The following is a 20,650-nucleotide window of genomic DNA, read 5'->3' on the forward strand; positions in this document are numbered from 1 at the left end:
GCTGGTGTGGCTCGGTTAGTTGGACCATCATCCCATGCACAGAAGGGTCATGGGTTTGATTCACAGGGCACATACCCAGGTTGCCAGTTCAATCACAGTTGAGGCACACTCGGGAGATAGCCTCTTGATTTTTCTTTCTAACCCTTCCTCTCGCTCTAAAACCAATTTAAAAAATATATATCCTTGGTTGAGGATTTAAAAATAAAAAGACTAATTTTCTGGTACAAACCTAAAGGTAGTCTACTACAAAATTTTAAGAGTAAGTGCTACCACGCAAAATTAAATCGAGGGCAGGAAAATTCATTTCACAAGAGAGCACATTACCTTGAAATCTTCATGGTGGGATATAGGAACTGAATCATTAATGCCAGGTTTGCTGGAAAGTCTTTACAGTAAAATATACAAACAAACAAACAAACAAAAAGAGTGAGTTCATTTCTTTAAAAAAAAGCAACAAAAAATTTTAAGCGAAAAATCAGCTATCTATGTATCAAATGAAGATTCTTGATATAATTAACATCAGGCCCCTGTTTTAGAAAAGCTTTTAGTTATCTATTTCTGCTGCCACCTCTCCCAACCTATGAACTATTTAATGAAGACACACTCTGCTTGAGATTAATTTCTTTTTACCACTTAATGGCTAACATAAATTTGTAACCTGAACTGGAACAAATCTGATGACTTAAACCAAGGTAGAAAGATACACTGTCTCTTCCCCATCATCTGTCCCTGGTTCAAAGACTAATCTACATCAGTAAAAATGGCACTCTTGATTCTTGAACATGGAAACCACTTATTAAGGAGAACCCATTCCTTCCTTTTACCCTAAAACTGTACAGGAAGTTCCCTGAAATGGTTAAAAGTTAAATGTCCAAATGTCAATGAACAAATTTATGTGTTCTTAGCCTTTCCACTCCCAGATCACCCTTCTGCAGACTCAATGACAGTCTTCAACCTTTAAATCTTCAACCTATGAAGGCACAGACTCCTGATACAAGGCTGGGCTCCAATTACCAAGAATAGGAGCTCTCTATTTCCCTGCTCCTGGAAAACAAACTAAATAGAGTCTCAGTGATTCACTCATAATATAGGCGTGTTATCAACTACCCAACCCCATTACTGATTTGACAGCTAGTCCTGCCCCTGCCCAACCCTGCGTGTACATGGGAAGCACATCAGCTAATTGGGAAAAGAGGTAGAGGTGAGAAGACACCTGCCTTGGGCCATAGATCTATGTCGTTCAGCAATCTCCAGTCCCCTAAGACTCAATGGGACCAAAAGCCCCACTCTGTAAGTCAGAGTTCAGGTAGATAATACCACAGTCCTGCTTGTGATCAAAAGAATCTTTCCAGTGGCTCAAAGTATTTTAATAGCTTTCTGTAATTGTCCTAGTTCCTCCAAATAAACAAACAAAAGAGCAGCAACCTCATCAGGATTCTCCTGAGCCCCTTTTTTTAATGTGCCTTTCTAGACAACTACCAACATCCTGTGGCTTCCTTCTTATAACTTATCATTAACTTGTCATGAACCCCCATATTCTCATCTCTTTTCTAAAACTCTAATTCCTATCCCAACCCAGTGTTGTTCATCTTGAAACTTGGGATTCCCCTGTTAATTCCACTCCTAACCTCTATCCACTGTGTTCACTAGACCCATTCCCCATATTTCTATTATTAAAACACTCACCTACAGGATGATAAAGAGGGAAGATTATAACACTTAGAAACCTGAGTTTACATTTCATTTCCACCACTTACTATGTTCCAAAGAGTCGCTTTAATCTCTTGGAGTTTCAAATTCTACATGTGAACAACCACTTGACCAGGTTATGAAACACAGGTTGAAGTGCTAGAAGGTTTTCTCATTAATTAATTGCTAAAATTCCTTAAACTCCTGAAATTCTATGTGCCTTTGATTCTGTCTATAGAAAAATGGAGAACACCACCGCTGGCAGAAGTGGGAAAAAATAGCACAATGAAAGAAACACCAAAAATAGAGAAGAAAGTAAAAATATCAAGAAAAGTCATGGAAGAGGAAAAAAGGACTCTAGGAAAAAAAGAAAAAACTTAATACAACTAGGCAAAGGTGCTAGCCTGAGGGGAAAACCAGACTGGGAAGTCAGTAAATAAAGTAGTCAATTAGAAATATCCTCTAAATAGATGTCGAATTTAATTAACATAACATGGTCTACACATAGACATTTGTTACTTACAGATAAGGAATTCATTTCTAGAAGAAGAGATATCATTATACCTAGAAACACTTGCCTGATTAGGCCTTGCTTGGATAAAACCTTTGGTTCTGTGGCCATAGCTAACTGTGAAGTGCCCTACGGCCTTTAATGGGAAAAGGAGGTACTAGTTACCACTGCAATTGTCAAGTATAGCAAGACAAATGCTTGGACTAACTGGGCCTCTTAGAAAAACTCTAAATCAGAGTTAACACACAGTTAGATGTGACTTTCTGAGTTGATATGATTTGCATCCTTATCTCGATGCCAGTGCTGTACAGGGACTTATCAGTGTATGTTGAGGGACCACAGAATAGATTTGGGAGCCAAGTAGGTTGACAGTCAAGTCATGGATCAGTAGTTGGAGTCATTGGTCAATTAATCAACCTCCCTGAATCACAGTTGCCTAATTAATAAAAAGTAAGCTATAATAGCATAGCTACTTTGCAAAGCTATTGTGATGACTATGTAACATGTTAATTACATAATATTGGGCCTACCCCACAGTAGAACACTCTAGAAATGCATTTCTTAACTAACATAATTTTTTAAAATCCTACCTCCTTAAAGAGTCTTCTTCAGAGCTCTCACCCCCTATTAAAGAAAAAGTAAAATACACTTTAAAGCAACAATAGAAAAATACAGGACTTTAATGCTTTGTTAGGAAGGATTCCTTTGGGACCACACCTGAAGACTATACTAGAGTGAATAGTAATGATATAATGGATAGGCCATTAATACGTTAGGAATATTTACTTTCCCTTTTTTAAATATATCAAATGCAAGAGAAAAGAAAAGAGTGGGCTCCATCAAAATGTGATACCTACATATGAACTGCTATTTACAATGAACATAACCCTACCCAAACCCCATCAGACTGACAGAAAACGATATCATTAGGAGAAGCAGTATCATAAACGAACAATATCAAACTTAAGTAGCATGAGTTTTCTGGACTCCTGCCATGAAGAGCAGTTAGAAGAGGGTGTGCTTAGTTTGCTGTAACACAATGGCCACTTCTCCAGTTCTTCAGTGAAGACTAGCTGGTTTAGGATGAAACACTCTATCACAAGGAAATTTGGTCACTAAGCACTACACTTGGCAGCACAGCAAAACAAAGGAAACAGACCCTTTCTCTTCCTATACCCAATTGCGAGATAAGTAAGAAAGACTTTGATTCCAGTAGTATAAAGTATAACCCCTTGAGACTGTCTCCTTCCATTGCTAGAGTCTATCTGGACCCACCACATACAGCAGCGTGGTTCAAACAGTTAGTGCCCTGCAGTAGTGCATGAGGTCATTTTTCTCAACCCTCCCCATTAGTGGCAAATGCCTACAGAAATCATGCTTTTTTGGCTTGTGTGGCATATGTCATCAGATCCTATGCTGATGAACAAGAACAAACCACAAAGGACAAAGAACATCTTGGGTAACTACATTCAAGTACCTCAGGATTTTAATTTTTTAAACATTCAAAAAGATACCCACTATATGACTCCAACTATTCAACAGTCAGGAAAAGGCAAAACTATGGAGACAGTAAAAGAAGCAGTGGGTTCCAGAGCTTATGGAGCAGAGAGGGATGAAGAAGCAGAGCACAGAGGACTCCTAAGGCAGTGGAACGATTCTCTGTGATACCTAATGGTCCACACATATCATCATACATTTGTCAAAACCCACTGAATGTACAACACCAAGAGTGAACCTTAATGTAAACTATGGACTTTGGTTGATAATGATGAGTCAGTGCAGGTACATCCGTTGTAATAAATGTACCCCTCTGGTGCAGGATGTCAAAACTGAGGGAGGCTGTGTGTATGGGGATGTGGGGTTTATGGGAACTCTTGTACTTCCCACTCAGTATTGCTATGAATCTAAAAATGTTTTAAAAAAATAATGCTTACTAATTGTTTTTTAAAAAATATCTGCTGAACCTGCTATTAACATAGAGCAACATATTAACACTATTTTCAAGACACAGGCAGCTTCAAAATTAATATAAAGATCCAGTGAGGAAACAACATGGCCGCATAGATAACAGCTGCACCCGCTGCCTCCCACAACCACATCAAAATTACAACTAAAATACAAAACCACCATCACTCAGGACCTCCTGAAATCTGGCTAAACAGAAGCCCTAAAGGAGGGAACTAAAGGAGCACCGAGTCCAGCGGGAGGGGGGAAGAGGCGGGCGGATTGGGGATGAATCACCGAGAGGTGATTACCTGGAGCCGAAGGATAAACCTGGGAGGGACATCTTGGCAGTAGAGGTTTCCTAGAGGAGCGAGGGGTCCGAGCCTCATATCAGGCCCCCCAGCCCAGGTCTTCAGGAATGGGAAGAGAACGCCCCACAACTTCGGTCTTGGAAAACCAGCGGGGACTGTGGCCTAGGGATGCGGAGGCTGCAGGAGTCCCAGGCACTTCTTCTTAAAGGGCCTGCACATGAACTCACTCAGACACGCTCCCTCTGAGCCCCAGCTCTGGGCAGCAACTTGAAAGGATGTGGCCCGGCTGGGCATGGCTCAGCGGTTGAGCGTCGACCTAGTATCCAGGTGATCAGGGTTCAATTCCCAGTCAAGGTACATGCCCCTGTTGTGGGCTGCAGCTGATCAATGACTCTCTCATCATTGATGTTTCTATCTCTCTCTCTCCCTCTCCCTTCCTCTCTCTGAAATCAATAAAGATATATTAAAAAATAAATAAAAAAGAAAGGATCTGGGACATTTGGGGAGGAACTAACTTCCCTGAAATCAGGGCGAGAGGTAGAGGGGCAGCTTTCTCCCAGGCAGAAGAGCTGGCAGAGGCCATTGCTCCTTTCTCAAGCCCTCCCCCCACAGAGCCAGCAGGCAGGTGGCATATTTGAATCTCTACCAACTGACTCACACCTTTGGCCTCGCCCCGGTGATTCCAGGAGACCCGCCCCTCCCTACATGCCAGTTCAACCGAGCCATTTCCAGTGGCTTTTCTATGCAAGTGGCCTCTCAAATCATTTATTTAGGACTTTCCTAAAATCTCTCAAGCAAGCAGCAGCATGCCCCACATGTCTTGTGAGTGGCCACAGCCCTGGCACTAGTGGCAGCCTGCATAACTTGGCCTCTCCTGGACACCTCTAAGCCCAGCGCAAGTAGCGGCCAACTACGGTTTGCTGTGTAGCTCATGCTGGGTGAACTTGGGCAAGGCACTGGCAGAGGCTGACTTTGCACCTCCCAGGAGGCCCCAGAGACAGTGCACTTGGTGGTCAGACTAGACCACACTGGATTATAACCCTACTACATCCACAAGTGAAACACTCAAGGGGCACAATTGGTGCACACCAAAGCTTCACTGAAGTAAATCCTGATCCATAGGGGTGCCTCCAGCACACTAGCTCTTTAGTTGTAGTTGCAGCTGGTCCTCATAGCCAATTGGCCTGCAGGTCAATTCCTCCCAGGGACACCAACAGCAACCAAGCCTCAACTACAACAAATCAGAGCACACAGCCCACACAGGGGAGCACCTAGAAAGCCCAGATCAGGTGACTGGAGAGGCTGAGCCACTGAACCCTACAGGACACCTACTACACAAAGCCACTCTACAAATTCCAGGAGACACAGCAGCTCTACCTAATACATAGAAACAAACACTTGGAAGCAGCCAAAATGTGGAGGCAAAGAAACATGTCACAAAGAAAAGAACAAAAGGAATCTCCAGAAAAGGAACTAAATGAAATAGAACCAAGCAAGCTAACAGATACAGAGTTCAGAATTTTGTTTATAAGGATGCTCAAAGCACATTAGTAAGAGTATTACAAAAACAAGTGAGACCATCAATGAGATAATAAAGTACAAATTTGAAATGAAGGCTACACGAACTGAAATGAAGAATAATTTACATGGAATCAACAGTAGAGTAGAGGACACTGTGAATCAAATTAGCAATTCAGAACGTGAGGAAACAAAAAGCACTGAAACAGATGAGAAAAAAGAAAAAAGAATCCAGAAATATGAAAATAGTATAAGGAGCCTCTGGGACAACTTCTAGAGGCCCAACATTCATATTATTGGGGTGCCAGAAGGGGAAGAAAGACACCAAGTAATTGCAAACCTATTTGAAAAAGTAATTACAGAAAACTTCCCCTAACTGGGGAAAGAAATAGACTTACAAGTCCAGAACGCACAGAGGGTCCCAAACAAGAGGAACCCAAAGAGGCCCACAGCAAGACACATCATAATTAAAATGCCTAAGGTTAAAGACAAAAAGAGAATCTTAAAAGCTGCAAGAGAAAAGCAGTTAGTTACCTACAAAGGAGCGCCCATACAACTGTCAGTTGATTTCTCAACAGAAAATTTGCAGGCCAAAAGTGAGAGGCAAGAAATATTCAAAGTGATGAAAAACAAGGAACTGCAACCAAGATTGCTCTCTCCAGCAAAGCTACCATTTCGAATTGAAGGTCAGATAAAGAGATTCAAGGATAAGAAAAAACTAAAGAAGTTCATCACCACCAGACCAGCACTACAGGAAATGTTGAAGGGTCTTCTTTAATAAAAAGCTAATGAACAAAAGAATCTGACAAACTAAATAGATCCAGAGACACTGACGCATGCAACAGATGATCATATTTCAGAGAAAAGAGGGAAAGGGGATGGAGGGTGGGAAGAGATTAACTAAAGAAGTTATATGCATATATGGGTAACCCATGAACACAGTCAATAATGGGGTAAAGTCCTGGGGAGGAGGTGGGAACGAGGTAGAGGGGATCAATTGGGGGGGGGGAATGGGACACCTGTAATATTTTCAACAATAAAGATAAATTAAAATAAATAAATATATAAAAAAGAAATATCCAAGTATCAGAATATGGATATTATCCCCTCAATTGAATGAAGCAGATGAAAAGATATAAACAAGCAAATGACTTGAATTGTATATGTACTAGGAAAGGTAAGAAAAACACTGATAAATATCATTGACTATCTTCTTTATAATTATAAACAGGGAATAAGTGCAATATAAATCAAAACTAAATCATACTTATAATTAAAAGACAATTTTTATTTTTATTTTAAATCAGAAATCATCATGCTGATTTTATCTAAAAATGATCTTGAAACATTATTCGAATAAAAAGAAAAGATTATAAATGCCTAATATTGCTCAAGTCATTTATATACAAATACCTGTGAAATACTCACCAAGAGTAACAAAAGTGGCTGGCATTGCTATTAAATATGCATGATGCAACTGAAACCAGCACAATGTTATATAATCATATTACTTGCTTTAAAAATAAAATTTTAAGTTAATCCCAAAAATTCAGTCAGGACAATAACTGCTGGGCAGAAAAATATTTCACAGCAAGCCTAAACCAGCTATCCATAGAAAGTCTTACTCAAATGGCTAACCCTGGGTTGGTGCCAGATAAGCTGAATCAGGAGAGGGTATACACAATTTCTTAACAGGTAAGGAGGGATTCACTGTGACTAAAAACTTTGAACAACCAATGGGATTCATTCTGAACACTTGTTTTCCTTCTGGCCATCTAGAATTTTGGCACACACTATGGGGAAGATGCTGATGTGACTAGGGTGCCATAAAACCCTTGGCATTGAGTTTAACGAGACTCTGGAATTGGTAGGTGACATTTCACAAGTGTTGTCAGAATTTAACACTGGAATACTTAAGTATAGCCTGGGAACTCCACAGGGAGAGAGTTCTTGCAAGCTTGTGCCTGGTGTCCTCCACACTTTGTCACACAAAACATTTCTCCTTGTTGATTGAACTAAGACCCTTCCACTCTACTAAATCACAGGTAGGAGTAAAACTACATGTTGAGTCCTATGAATCTTTTCAGTGCATAAGCCCACCTAGGTGTGAGTTAAGGAACACCTAACAGAATGGCATATGTGGCATTTTTATGACGCAGGATGGTATGTTCCACATGATTAGAGGAAGACGGTGATTTCCAACATACCTCTCTGGGAGTCTGTTTTTCTTAATACTTCTTTTGAAGATCCCTGTAGGACTATTTGAAGGAAGGCATGAAAGAGATAAATTAAACAATAATGTCAAAAACAATGTGAAAAAAACAAATATCCTATTTACTCAAAATGGAAAAAACAAAATCCAAATAATTAACAACATGTTCTACACAATGAAAGATGCTATAAATGAATTGAAACATTACACTGGAAATTCTCTCTAAGGACACTTTAATTCCCTTTGAAAACAGTTCTGAATGAATTAAGCAACTAGGATAACGAAAGAAAAACAATAATTCTCAAAGATAGAACAACAGTGTTCTAGTGATTACAGAGTACTATTTCATTGTTTCTAAACTTTTCCTTAATATCTTATGACACTAAAAACATGGCAATCCTATGAAAGGCAGTGGTTGTAAAAACAAGGTAAAAAGTCAAAGAAACTGTTTCCAAACTGTAGGGTGAGTTACCCATGGATATCACAACTGTCTCAACATTGATGGGATAAAACTAGTCATTCCTGTTGAGCTGTTGCTCTTCCCTGTTCACCTAATAAAGTCCCATTCTGCACCACCAGTTCACACACCAGTGTGCACACTGGGGACCTATGAGTGACCCATCTTAGATTTCTCTCTCCATGATAATATTTACATTTAATTATCATGAAATCATAAGAATTAGACCTGTTTCCTTTCTCTTCTTTATTTTGCTACGGTCAATGGCCTCAGTCTAATAGGGGTCTTAATTATGACTTCCACACTGGGCAAAATAATAGCAAATATTATTTTCCTTTCTAAATGAAGATTCTTTAAGAACAACAAAACCAATCTCATTGGGGTCCTTGCTCACTGGCTAAGTGGAGTCATTTTTATCCTTAACCATTGGTTTGTGATTCCAGGAAAGTATTGTTCAGTTCCTAGTTTTAGTGACATTTTGCTGAGACAAATCAATATGAAATAACAAGTATTTATATGGTTAGTGTAATTCATTTGCTATAAACACTAAACAAAAACACCTTTCTTAACAAGTGAAGTTTCTCATACTGTGATTACAGAGAAAACATACAACCTCTTAATTTAAAATCCTTTTACTTTCTTACATAAAGACATACTATGGGATATAAGAAGTCGTGACTAAATAAATGAACTTCTCCAACAATACTGCTCCAGATTTTAAATCGCCTACAATTAACTGTTTAAATAATAACAAATACTAGTCTATTGAGGAAGAAATTAAGAAACACTATAGGAGCCCATCCAGCATGATCCAGGAGTGTGTACAACCAATGGGATTCATTCTGAACACTTGCTTGCCATCTGGCCATCTAGAATTTGGGCACACATTATGGGGAAGATGTCGATGTGACTAAGGTGCCATAAAACACTTGGCACTGAGTCTAAAGGGACTCTGGGGTTTGGTAGATGGCATTTCACATGTCTTGTCAGAATTTGACAGTGGAATACTTGAGCACATCCTGGGAACTCCACAGGGAGAGAGACTTGCAAGCGGGTACCTGGTGTCCTCCACACTTTGTCACACACACATTTTCTCTCTCCTGATTGTCGTATGATCCTCCCAGTCTAGGAAATCATAGGTAAGAGTAAAACTACATGTTGAGTCCTATGAATTTTCTAGTGAGTAAGCCCACCTAGGTGTGGGTTTAGGAACCCCTGTCAGAATGGCATTATGTGACAGTTTCATGATGTGGGATGGTATGTTCCATATGATTAGAGGCAGAGGGTGATTTCAAGCATACGTCTCTTGGAACTGGGTCTTTTTACTGCTTCTTCTGTAGATTGCAGTAGATCTATTTGAATAAAGGGAAAAAAAGATACCCATGGACACCCCAACAACCTCAACATGTATGGAAAAAAACTGGTCTTTCTTGTTGAGCTATTGCTCTTCCCTGTTCATCTAATAAAGTCCCATTCTCCACCTCCAGTTCACATGCCAGTGTGCACGCTGGAGACCTATTAGTGAACCACCTTAGATTTCTCTCTCCATGGTAACACTTACATTTAATTATCATGAAATCATATGAACTAGACATCTTTCCTTTCTCTTCTTTATTTTGCTATAGTCAATGGCCTTAGTCTAACAGGGGCTCTTACCGATGGTTTTCACAAAACAGAAAATAACAGCAAATATTATTTTCCTTTGGAAATGAAGATTCTTTAACAACAACAAAATGAATGTCATTGGGATCCTTGCCCACTGGCTAAGTGGAGTCATTTTTATCCTTAAGCATTGGTTTCTGATTCCAGGATAGTATTTTTCAGTACCTAGTTTTCGCGACTTTTTGCTGAGACAAATCAATATGCAATAACAAGTATTTATATACTTAGTGTAATCCATTTGGTATAAAAACTAAACAAAAGATCCTGTCTTAACACGTTAAGTATCTCATACTGTGATTATAGAGGACACATGCAACCGCTAAACTTATAATCCTTTTACTTTATTACATAAAGATATCATATGGGATATTTGAAGTGGTGACTAAATAAATGAACTTCTTCTCCAACAATATTGCTCAAGTTTTAAAATCTCTTACAATTAACTGTTTAAATAATAATAAATACTAGTCTCTTAAGGAAGAAATTAAGGAACACAATAGGAGCCCATCCAGCGTGATCTAGGAGTGTGTACAACCAATGGGATTCATTCTGAACACTTGCTTGCCATCTGGCCATCTAGAATTTTGGCACGCACTATGGGGAAGATGCAGATGTGACTAGGGTGCCATAAAACCCTTGGCACTGGGTCTAAAGGGACTCTGGGGTTTCATAGATGACATTTCACATGTCTTGTCAAAATTTGACAGTGGAATACTTGAGCACATCCTGGGAACTCCACAGGGAGAGAGCTCTTGCAAGCGGTTACCTGGTGTCCTCCACACTTTGTCACACACACATTTTCTCTCTCCTGATTGTCGTATGATCCTCCCAGTCTAGGAAATCATAGGTAAGAGTAAAACTACATGTTGAGTCCTATGAATTTTCTAGTGAGTTAGCCCACCTAGGTGTGGGTTCAGGAACCCCTGTCAGAATGGCATATGTGACAATTTTATGCTGCGGGATGGTATGGTCCACATGATTAGAGGCAGAGGGTGATTTCAAGCATACCTCTCTTGGAACTGGGTATTCTTATTGCTTCCTTTTTGGATTGCAGTAGATCTATTTGATTAAAGGAAGAAAAAGATAAATGCAACGATGATGTCAGAAAACAATGTGTAACAAAAAAACAAGGCAATTTCCTCCAAATAGGAAAAGCAGAATCCTAATTATAGAGAGCCTGATCTCCTATATGCAAGTGACTATAAATGAAATGAAATATCACACTGGCAATTTTCTCTAAGGATATTTAATTCCTTTTTACAATAGTTCTGAATGAATCAAGAAACTAGGGTAGCAAAAGCAAAACAATAATTCTCAAAGCTAGTACAACAGTTTTTTAGTGATTACAGAGTTCTATTTCTTTCTTTCTAAACTTTTCCTTAATATTTTATAATACTAAAAACATGGCACCCCTATGAAAAGGAGTTGACGAAAAAACAGGGTAAAAAGTCATAGAAATGGTATCCAAAATGTTGGGTGCGTTACCCATGGATATCGGAAGAAACAACATGTATGGAAAAAAAGTGGTCTTTCCTGTTGAGCTGTTGCTCTTCCCTGTTCATATAATAAAGTCCCAATCTCCACCTCCAGTTCACACGCGAGTGTGCACACTGGAGACCTATGAATGAAACCTCTTAGATTTCTCTCTCCATGATAATATTTACATTTAATTATCATGAAATCATATGAACTAGACCTCTTTCCTTTCTCTTATTTATTTTGCTACAGTCAACGGCTTCAGTCTAACAAGGGCTCTTAACGAAGGCTTTCACCATTGGGAAAATACAAGCAAATATTATTTTCCTTCGTAAATGAAGATTCTTTAAGAAGAACAAAACCAATGTCATTGGGATCCTTGCCCACTGGCTAAGTGGAGTCGTTTTTATCCTGAAGCATTGGTTTCTGATTCCAGGAAAGTATAGTTCACTTCCTAGATTTAGTGGCTTTTGACTGAGACAAATCAATATGCCATCACAAGTATTCATGTACTTAGTGTAATCCATTTGCTTTAAAAACTAAAAGAAGATTCTTTCTTAAAATGTTAAGTTTGTCATAATGTGATTATACAGGAAACATACAACCTCTTAACTTAAATTCCTTTTACTTTGTTAAACAAAGATATCATATGGGATATTTGAAGTGGTGACTAAATAAATGAACTTCTCCAACAATATTGGTCAAGTTTCTAAATCTCTTATAATTAACTGTTTAAATAATAATAAATACTCGTCTATTAAGGAAGAACTTAAGAAACACTATGAGAGCAAGTCCAGCTTGATCCAGGAGTTTGTACAAACAATGAGACTCATTCTGAACAATTCCTTTTCATCTGGACATCTAGAATTTTGGCACACACTGTGGGAAAGATGCCGATGTGACTAGGGTGCGGTAAAACCCTTGGCACTGAGGAAAGGGACTCTTGGACTGGTAGATGGCATTTCTCATGTCTTGTCAGAATTTGACAGTGGAATACTTGAGCACATCCTGGGAACTCAACAGGGAGAGAGGTCTTGCAAGATTGTGCCTGGTGTCCTCCACAATTTGTCACACACACCTTTTCTCCTTGCTGATTGTGTTATGATACTTCCACTCTAGTAAATCACAGGTAGGAGTAAAATTCTATGTTGAGTCCTATGAATTTTTCTAGTGAATAAGCCCACCTAGGTGTGGGTTCCGCAACCCCTAACAAAATGGCATTATTTGGCCTTTTTATGATGCAGAATGCTATGTTCCACATGATTAGAGGCAGAGGGTGATTTCAAGCATACCTCTCTTGGAATCGCTTCTTCTTGATGTTTCTTCTGAAGATTCCTGGAGATCTGTTTGAACAAAGGTATGAAAAGATAAATGAAATGGCGACAGAATACAATGTGAAAGAAAAAAACAAGGAAAATTACTCAACATAGAAAATGCAGAATCCTAATGACAGACAATATGCCCTACTATATGAAAGTGCATATAAAGGAAATGAAACATCACACTGGCAATTTTCTCCAACTAAGCAGGATTTCATTCCTCTGTACAATAGATATGAATCAATCAAGTCACAGAGGTATTGAGAGAAAAACAATAATTATCAAAGATAGTATAATAGGGTTGTATTGATTGCAGACTTGTATTGGTTTGTTTCTAACATCTTTCTTAATATCTCATGACACTAAAAATATGTCTCTCCTGTGAAAGGTAGTTGTTGACAGGACAAAGTAAAAGTCAAAGAAACTGTATCCAAAATATAGGGTGAGTTACCCATGGATATTCCAACAAACTCAACATGTATGGGGGAAAACTGGTCTTTCCTGTTGAACTGTTGCTCTTCCCTGTTCAACTGATAGATTTTATTCTCCATGTCAAATTCACATGCCAGTGCACAAGCTGAAGAAATGTGAATTAACCAGCTTAGATTTCTCTCCCTCTATTAACTTTTTACCCTTAATGGTCATGAAATCCTGTGAACTAGACATCTTTTCCTTCTCTGCTTTATTTTGCTACTGTCAACTGCCCAAGTCAAACAATTGGCTTTCACAGGGGCAAAAATTACACAATTATTATTCCTTCATAAATTAAAATTTTTTAAGCAGAACAAACGAGAAAGACATACGCTTAGAAAAACACAATCATCTTCAATGGAATAAATTGACCCTCCTGACTTGATTTCAGCATGTATGGGTGAGAGCTTCATCATGCCCTGAGGGTAGTCCAAGGAGGCAAAGCTTCCTTTGTCTTTCATTGTCTTTATGTGGTTTCCTTCAATCTGTCCTGTACATGAGCGCTTTGCAAACTAGGGACTATGGGCAATAATACAACCTGTCATCTGGTTTTGTACATAAAGTCTCACTGGAACACAGTCCTGCCTTCTCCTTGACATATTGTCTGTGATTGCTCTCACACTACAATGGCAGACTTGAGGAGATATGACAGGCGACATGACCTAAAATCAGCACCTTTACAGAAAAAGCATCCTGACCACCTCTTCATATCAAAACCAGAGTGCCCCCAACAAGTGTAATCGTATGACACATCTGCTCAGTGCCCTCCAATGAATCCCTGTAGTAAATATGGCTGACCCTCTACCTTAGTCTTCCTTCTTGCTTGAGATCCCCAGCTGTATTTGGACATTTACTGTCCTGATACACAAAGAGAAATGATTATACTAAGCTAATCACAGTACCTAGTTTACCACTAAGTGTTTTAGGAGTGAGCATGTGATGTACCCCAAGCCTATAAAATGTTAGCCAAAGTCAACTGCAAGCCCCTCAGTTTTCCTCATATTTAAAAGAAACATATAGCTCAGCATCACCAATCAGGGAAATGCAAATGAAAGCCATAATGCAGGACCACCTCAGACTCTCAGAATAGCTGTCCTCAGATAGAAATAAATAAATAAATGAATAAAGAAATAAATAAATACATACATACATAAATAAATACATAAATAAATAGTGTTGGCCATGATGTGGAGAAAAGAGAAAGCCTCCCACTCCACTCGTGGGATTGTAAATTGGTACACGCAGTATGAAAAACAGCATGAAGATGCCTCAGAAAATTAGAAATAAAACTGCCATTCCACTTCTGGGCATTTCTTCAACAAAAGCAGGAACACAGATTTGAAAAGATATCTGCACCCCTATACGCACTGCAACATTATTTACAATAGCTAAGATATGAAAGTAATGTAGGTGTCGTTCGATAGGTAAAAAGAAGATTTAACAATATATGGCATAAATGAAATATCACTCAGACATGAAAAAAGGAAATCTTGCCATTTACCACAACATGAAAGGACCAAGAAACTGTTATGCTAAGTGAAATAAGACAATGACAAATATAGTATGTCTCACTTACATGTGGAATCTAAAACGAACAAAACAAACCAAACAGAAAAACAACCCATAGCTACAGGGAATAAACTCATGGTTGCCAAAGGCTAATGAGTTGAGGAGATGCATGAAAAAGAAGAAGATGAATAAGAAGTGAACCTTGCAGTTATATCATATGTGAGCACCCCGGACGCAGTGTACAGCACAGGAAATGTGTCAGTACCGTAGTAACTTTGCACGGACATAGAGGGTGACTAGACTTAGCATGGTCATCACATCCTAAAGTATATAAATGTGAAACCACCATGCTGTACACCTGAAAGTTATATATTGTGTGCCAACTATACTTTTAACAGGAAATTTCAAAGGAAAGGAGAAACGCATAAGGAAAAGCAGGCCTTCCAGCCTTTACACACTGTCATGTGAGAATATGATGCCTCGGAGCCCTCGCTAAGCAGCTGGCCAGGAAAGAACACATTAACGCTGACAACCATGCACCTGGAAAGGGACAACTGGGATCCTGATGACATCACGAAAAACCAAAACAACCCTGGTTCCTGTTGCTTTGGCCACAGTTAATTAGGCCACCGATCCTCTGAAGCTAAGACCATTCTATGTGACTGACAGCCCAAGGCTTATAGGGTAAGATCTCTTCCTTTCTGGTGTAGGAGACTTTCATAAGCTTGCCTTCGCTAGGTATTAACCTCATTCCCAAGCATTCCCACAGGACACATTGTGCACCATCAAAACAGAACTGGGCATTAATGCTGCAAAGTTCTCTTGTACATCTGAGCCCTTGCACTGCTGTTCCCACTGCCAAACGGAAAGTTCCTCCAGCTAAACATCACTCTTCTGTCGCTTTTCCTGGCAAATTTCTTCACCTTCTGCATGCTTACTTTACATCCCACCTACACTTTTTATGTTCTAATTATAAATCTTCTTTTAAATTGATTTCTAACAGAGACAGGAAGGGAGAAACAGAGATAGAGAAACAGTGATTTCTTTTTCCACTTCCTTATGCATTCCTTGGTTGATTCTGGTATGTGCCCTGACCAGAGACGAAACCGACAACTTACACATTTGGGGACAACGCTTTAACCAACTGACCTACCTGGCCAAGGCCTCACCCACATTTCTCAAACTCTAGTCCTCATCATGGCTCTAAAGTGTCTGGCACATACTACACACCAATGAAAAGAATAAATAATGACAAGGGTAAGCTCCTAGTGCACTCTGCCATCTAGTATGCATTGAGTGAAGCATAGGAAATAATAAAAATGACAATGATAATAAGCTCTTGGAGGGCAGGGAGCGGGTTTTTAAATGTTTGAATTCTGCAACATCAGTATAACACCTACCACCTAAATGATACCTGAGAGTTCAATAGCAAACCATTAAGAGGATCGATGATTAACTGAATTTTTAATTTTCTTTCAAAATTCTGTTTCTGAAAAACACACAGAAATAAACCAGGCAAAGTTCTCTGATATTATGAACACCTTCAAGATCAAACCTCTATTTCATCTTTATGTTTTCTATAATTTGAAAAACCAACTTACACAAGCTCTGGTTGAAGGTATACTAAGTTTAAGGTGTCCTCATGCATTTCACGTGGCAGGCACAATCAACTCAGTGCCACAGCTGGGTAGCACACTGCCATTCTACTTATTGTGAAATATTTCTCTGCTCTTATTATAATTTGTTAAGTCCGTATAGCATTATTTGAATATTTATTACGATTATTTTTTGAACAATGGCAATACAGCATGTGGTTCTAAGGAAACTAGTGTCATGACAATTATTCAACAAGTAGAAGGACCGTCTTGTTCTAATGAAGTCAACATGCCTCATTCTGTTTTGACTTGTGATGAATGAAGTTGATCATAGTGAGACCTTGTTGGTATAATATGTAACATAACCTCTGCTTCTCAACTGCCATTGCCTCTGACTTCTGTACTACTGGTAGATGTTTAGAAACCAATCTCATTGGGATCCTTGCCCACTGGCTAAGTGTTGGCAGTCTTATCCTTAACAATTGTTTCTGGTTCCACGGAACTATTCTTCAGTTCCTAGATTAGTGACTTTCCAGTGAGACAAAGCAGTATGTAATAACAAGGATTTCTTTACTTAGTTTAATCCATTTGCTGTAAAAACTAAACAAAAGATCTTTTCCTAAAAAGTCCAGTGTGTTATACTGTGATTATAGTGGAAACCTACTACCTCTTATCTTAAAATCCTTTTATTTTTTACATAAAGCTGGGATATTAGAAGTCGTGAAGAAAGAAATTAACTTCTTGTCCAACAATATTCCTCTGGATTTGAAATCACCTACAATTAACTGTTCAAATAACACTGAATACTAGTCTATTAAGGAAGAAATAAAGAAAAACTATAGGAGCCCACTCAGGTTGATCCAGGAGTTGTATAACCAATGGGATTCATTCTGAACACTTGCTTTCCATCTGGCCATCTCGAATTTTGGCACACACTATGGGGAAGATGCTGATGTGACTAGGATGCCATAAAACCCTTGGCACTAAGTTTAACAGGACTCTGGAACTGGTAAATGGCATTTCATATGTCTTGTCAGAATTTGACAGTGGAATACTTGAGCACATCCTGGGAACTCCACAGCAAGAGAGCTCTTGCAAGCATGTGCCTCGTGTCCTCCACACGTTGTCACACACACCTTTTCTCCTTCCCGATTGTCCTATGATCCTTCCACTCTAGTAAATCACAGGTACAAGTAAAACTACATGTTGAGTCCTATGAATTTTTCTAGTGAGTAAGCCCACCTAGGTGTGAGTCAGAACCCCTAAGAGAATGGTATTATGTGGCATTTTTATAATGCCAGATGGTATGTTCCACATGATTAGAGGCAGAGGGTGATTTCAAGCATACCTCTCCTGGAACTGGGTCTTCTTATTGCTTTTTTTGTAGATTGCAGTAGACCTATTTGAATAAAGGAATGAAAAGATAAATCAAATGATGAACACAGAAAACAATGTTAAACAAACAACAATGCAATTTACTCAAAATAGAAAATGCAGAATCCTCATGATAGACAACATGCTCTACTGTATGAAAGTGACTAAAACAGAAATGAAACATCACACTGGCAGTTTTCTTGGACTAAGCACAGTTTCATTCCCTTCTACAATCCATATGAATTAATCAAGTAACTGGGGTAGTGAGAGAGAAACAATAATTCTCAAAGACAGTATAATAGGGTTCTAGTGATTACAGAGTTCTATTTGTTTGTTTCTAACATCTTTGTTAATAACTTATGACACTAAAAACATGGCTCTCCTATGAAAGGTAGTTGTTCACAGGGAAAGGTAAAAAGTGAAAAATCTGTATCTAAAATGTAGGCTGAGTTACCCATGGATATTCCAACAAACTGATCATGTATGGGAAAATCTGGTCTTTCCTGTTGAACTCTTGCTCTTCCCTGTTCATCTAATAAAGTCGTATTCTGCACCTCCAGTTCACATGCCAGTGTGCACACTGGAGACTTATGAATGAACCGTCTTAGGTTTCTCTCTCCATGATAACATTTACATTTAATTATCATGAAATCATATGAACTAGACCTCTTTCCTTTCTCTTCTTTATTTTGCTACAGTCAATGGCCTAAGTCTAACAAGAGCTCTTAACAATGGCTTTCACAGGAGACAAAATAACAGCAAATATTATTTTCCTTCGTAAATGAAGATACTTTAATAAGAACAAAACCAATCTCATTGGGATCCTTACCCACTGGCTAAGGGGCGTCATTTTTATCCCTAAGCATTGATTTCTCATTCCAAGAAAGTATTGTTCAGTTCCTAGTTTTAGTGACTTTTTGCTGAGACAAATCAATATGCAATAACAAGTATTTATATACTTAGTGTAATCCATTTCTATAAAAACTAAACAAAAGATCCTGTCTTAACATGTTAAGTTTCTCATACTGTGATTATAGAGGACACACGCAACCACTTTACTTAAAATGCTTTTAGGTTTTACATAAAGATATCATATGGGATATTTGAAGTGGTGACTAAATAAATGAACTTCTTCTCCAACAATATTGCTCAAGTTATTAAATCTCTTACAATTAACTGTTCAAATAATAATAAATACTAGTGTATTAAGGAAGAAATTAAGAAACACTATAGGAGACCTGTCCAGCGTGATCCAGGAGTCTGTACAGCCAATGGGATTCATTCTGAACATCTGCTTGCCATCTGGCCATCTAGAATTTTGGGACACACTATGGGGAGGATGCCGATGTGACTAGGTGCCATAAAACCCTTGGCACTGAGTCTAAAGGGACTCTGGGACTGGTAGATGGCATTTCACATGTCTTGTCAGAATTTGACAGTGGAATACTTGAGTACATCCTGGGAACTACACAGCAAGAGAGTTCATGCAAGTGGGTGCCCGGTGTCCTCAACACTTTGTCACACACACATTTTCTCTTTCCTAATTGTCCTATGATCCTTCCACTCTACTAAATCATAGGTAAGAGTAAAACTACATGTTGAATCCTATAAATTTTCTAGTGAGTAAGCCCATCTACGTGTGGGTTCAGGAACCCCTACCAGAATGGCATTATGTGACAATTTTATGATGTGGGATGCTTTGTTCCGCATGATTAGAGGCAGAGGGTGATTTCAAGCATACCTCTCTTGGAACTGGGTCTTCTTACTGCTTCTTCTGTAGATTGCAGTAGATATATTTGAATAAAGGAACAAAAAGATACCCATGGACACCCCAAAAACCTCAACATATATGGAAAAAAACTCGTCTTTCCTATTGAGCTGTTTCTCTTTCTTGTTCACCTAATAAAGTCTTATTCTCCACCTCCAGTTCTCATGCAAGTCTGCACACTGGAGGCCGATGAATGAACAGTCTTAGAATTCTGCCTCCATGATAATATTTACATTTAATTATTATAAATCATATGAACTAGACCTCTTTCCTTTCTCTTATTTGTTTTGCTACATTCAACGGCCTTAGTCTAACAGGGGCTCTTTAACGATGGCTTTAAAAGGAGAGAAAATAACAGCAAATATTATTTTCCTTCGTAAATGAAGATTCTTCAATAAGAACAAAACCAATCTCATTGGGATCCTTCCCAACTGGCTAAGTGGAGTTGTTTTTATCCTTAAGCATTAGTTTCTGATTCCAAAAATGTATTGTTCACTTCCTACTTTTAGTGACTTTTTGCTGAGACAAATCAAAATGCAATAACAAGTATTTATATACTTAGTGTAATCCATTTCTATAAAATCTAAACAAAAGATCCTGTCTTAACACATTAAGTTTCTCATACTGTGATTATAGAGGAAACATACAACCTCTTAACTTAAAATGCTTTTACTTTTTTACATAAAGATATCATATGGGATATTTGAAGTGGTGACTAAATAAATGAACTTCTTCTCAAACAATATTGCTCAAGTTTTAAAATCTCTTACAATTAACTGTTTAAATAATAATAAATACTAGTGTATTAAGGAAGAAATTAAGAAACACTATAGG

General features: G+C 38.5%; 1 protein-coding gene across 1 annotated transcript in view; it reads right to left on the bottom strand.

The window, feature by feature from the left end:
- Positions 1-300: 300 nt before the first annotated feature.
- The window catches only part of LOC308566645 (uncharacterized protein), a gene marked incomplete at its 3' end in the record, with an annotated part of 68,961 nt that continues 48,611 nt past the window's right edge, over positions 301-20,650 (bottom strand). The window contains exons 18-23 of the mRNA XM_081157150.1: positions 18,023-18,073; positions 13,073-13,123; positions 11,313-11,363; positions 8,181-8,231; positions 2,791-2,824; positions 301-385 (exon numbers count right to left, since the gene is read on the bottom strand). Of these exons, the coding sequence (XP_081013276.1) occupies positions 301-385; positions 2,791-2,824; positions 8,181-8,231; positions 11,313-11,363; positions 13,073-13,123; positions 18,023-18,073 (323 nt within the window). The remainder of the gene's footprint in view (positions 386-2,790; positions 2,825-8,180; positions 8,232-11,312; positions 11,364-13,072; positions 13,124-18,022; positions 18,074-20,650) is intronic.

The sequence above is a fragment of the Miniopterus schreibersii genome (assembly GCF_964146895.1).
Source record: "Miniopterus schreibersii genome assembly, chromosome: 1".
NCBI lineage: Eukaryota > Metazoa > Chordata > Mammalia > Chiroptera > Miniopteridae > Miniopterus > Miniopterus schreibersii.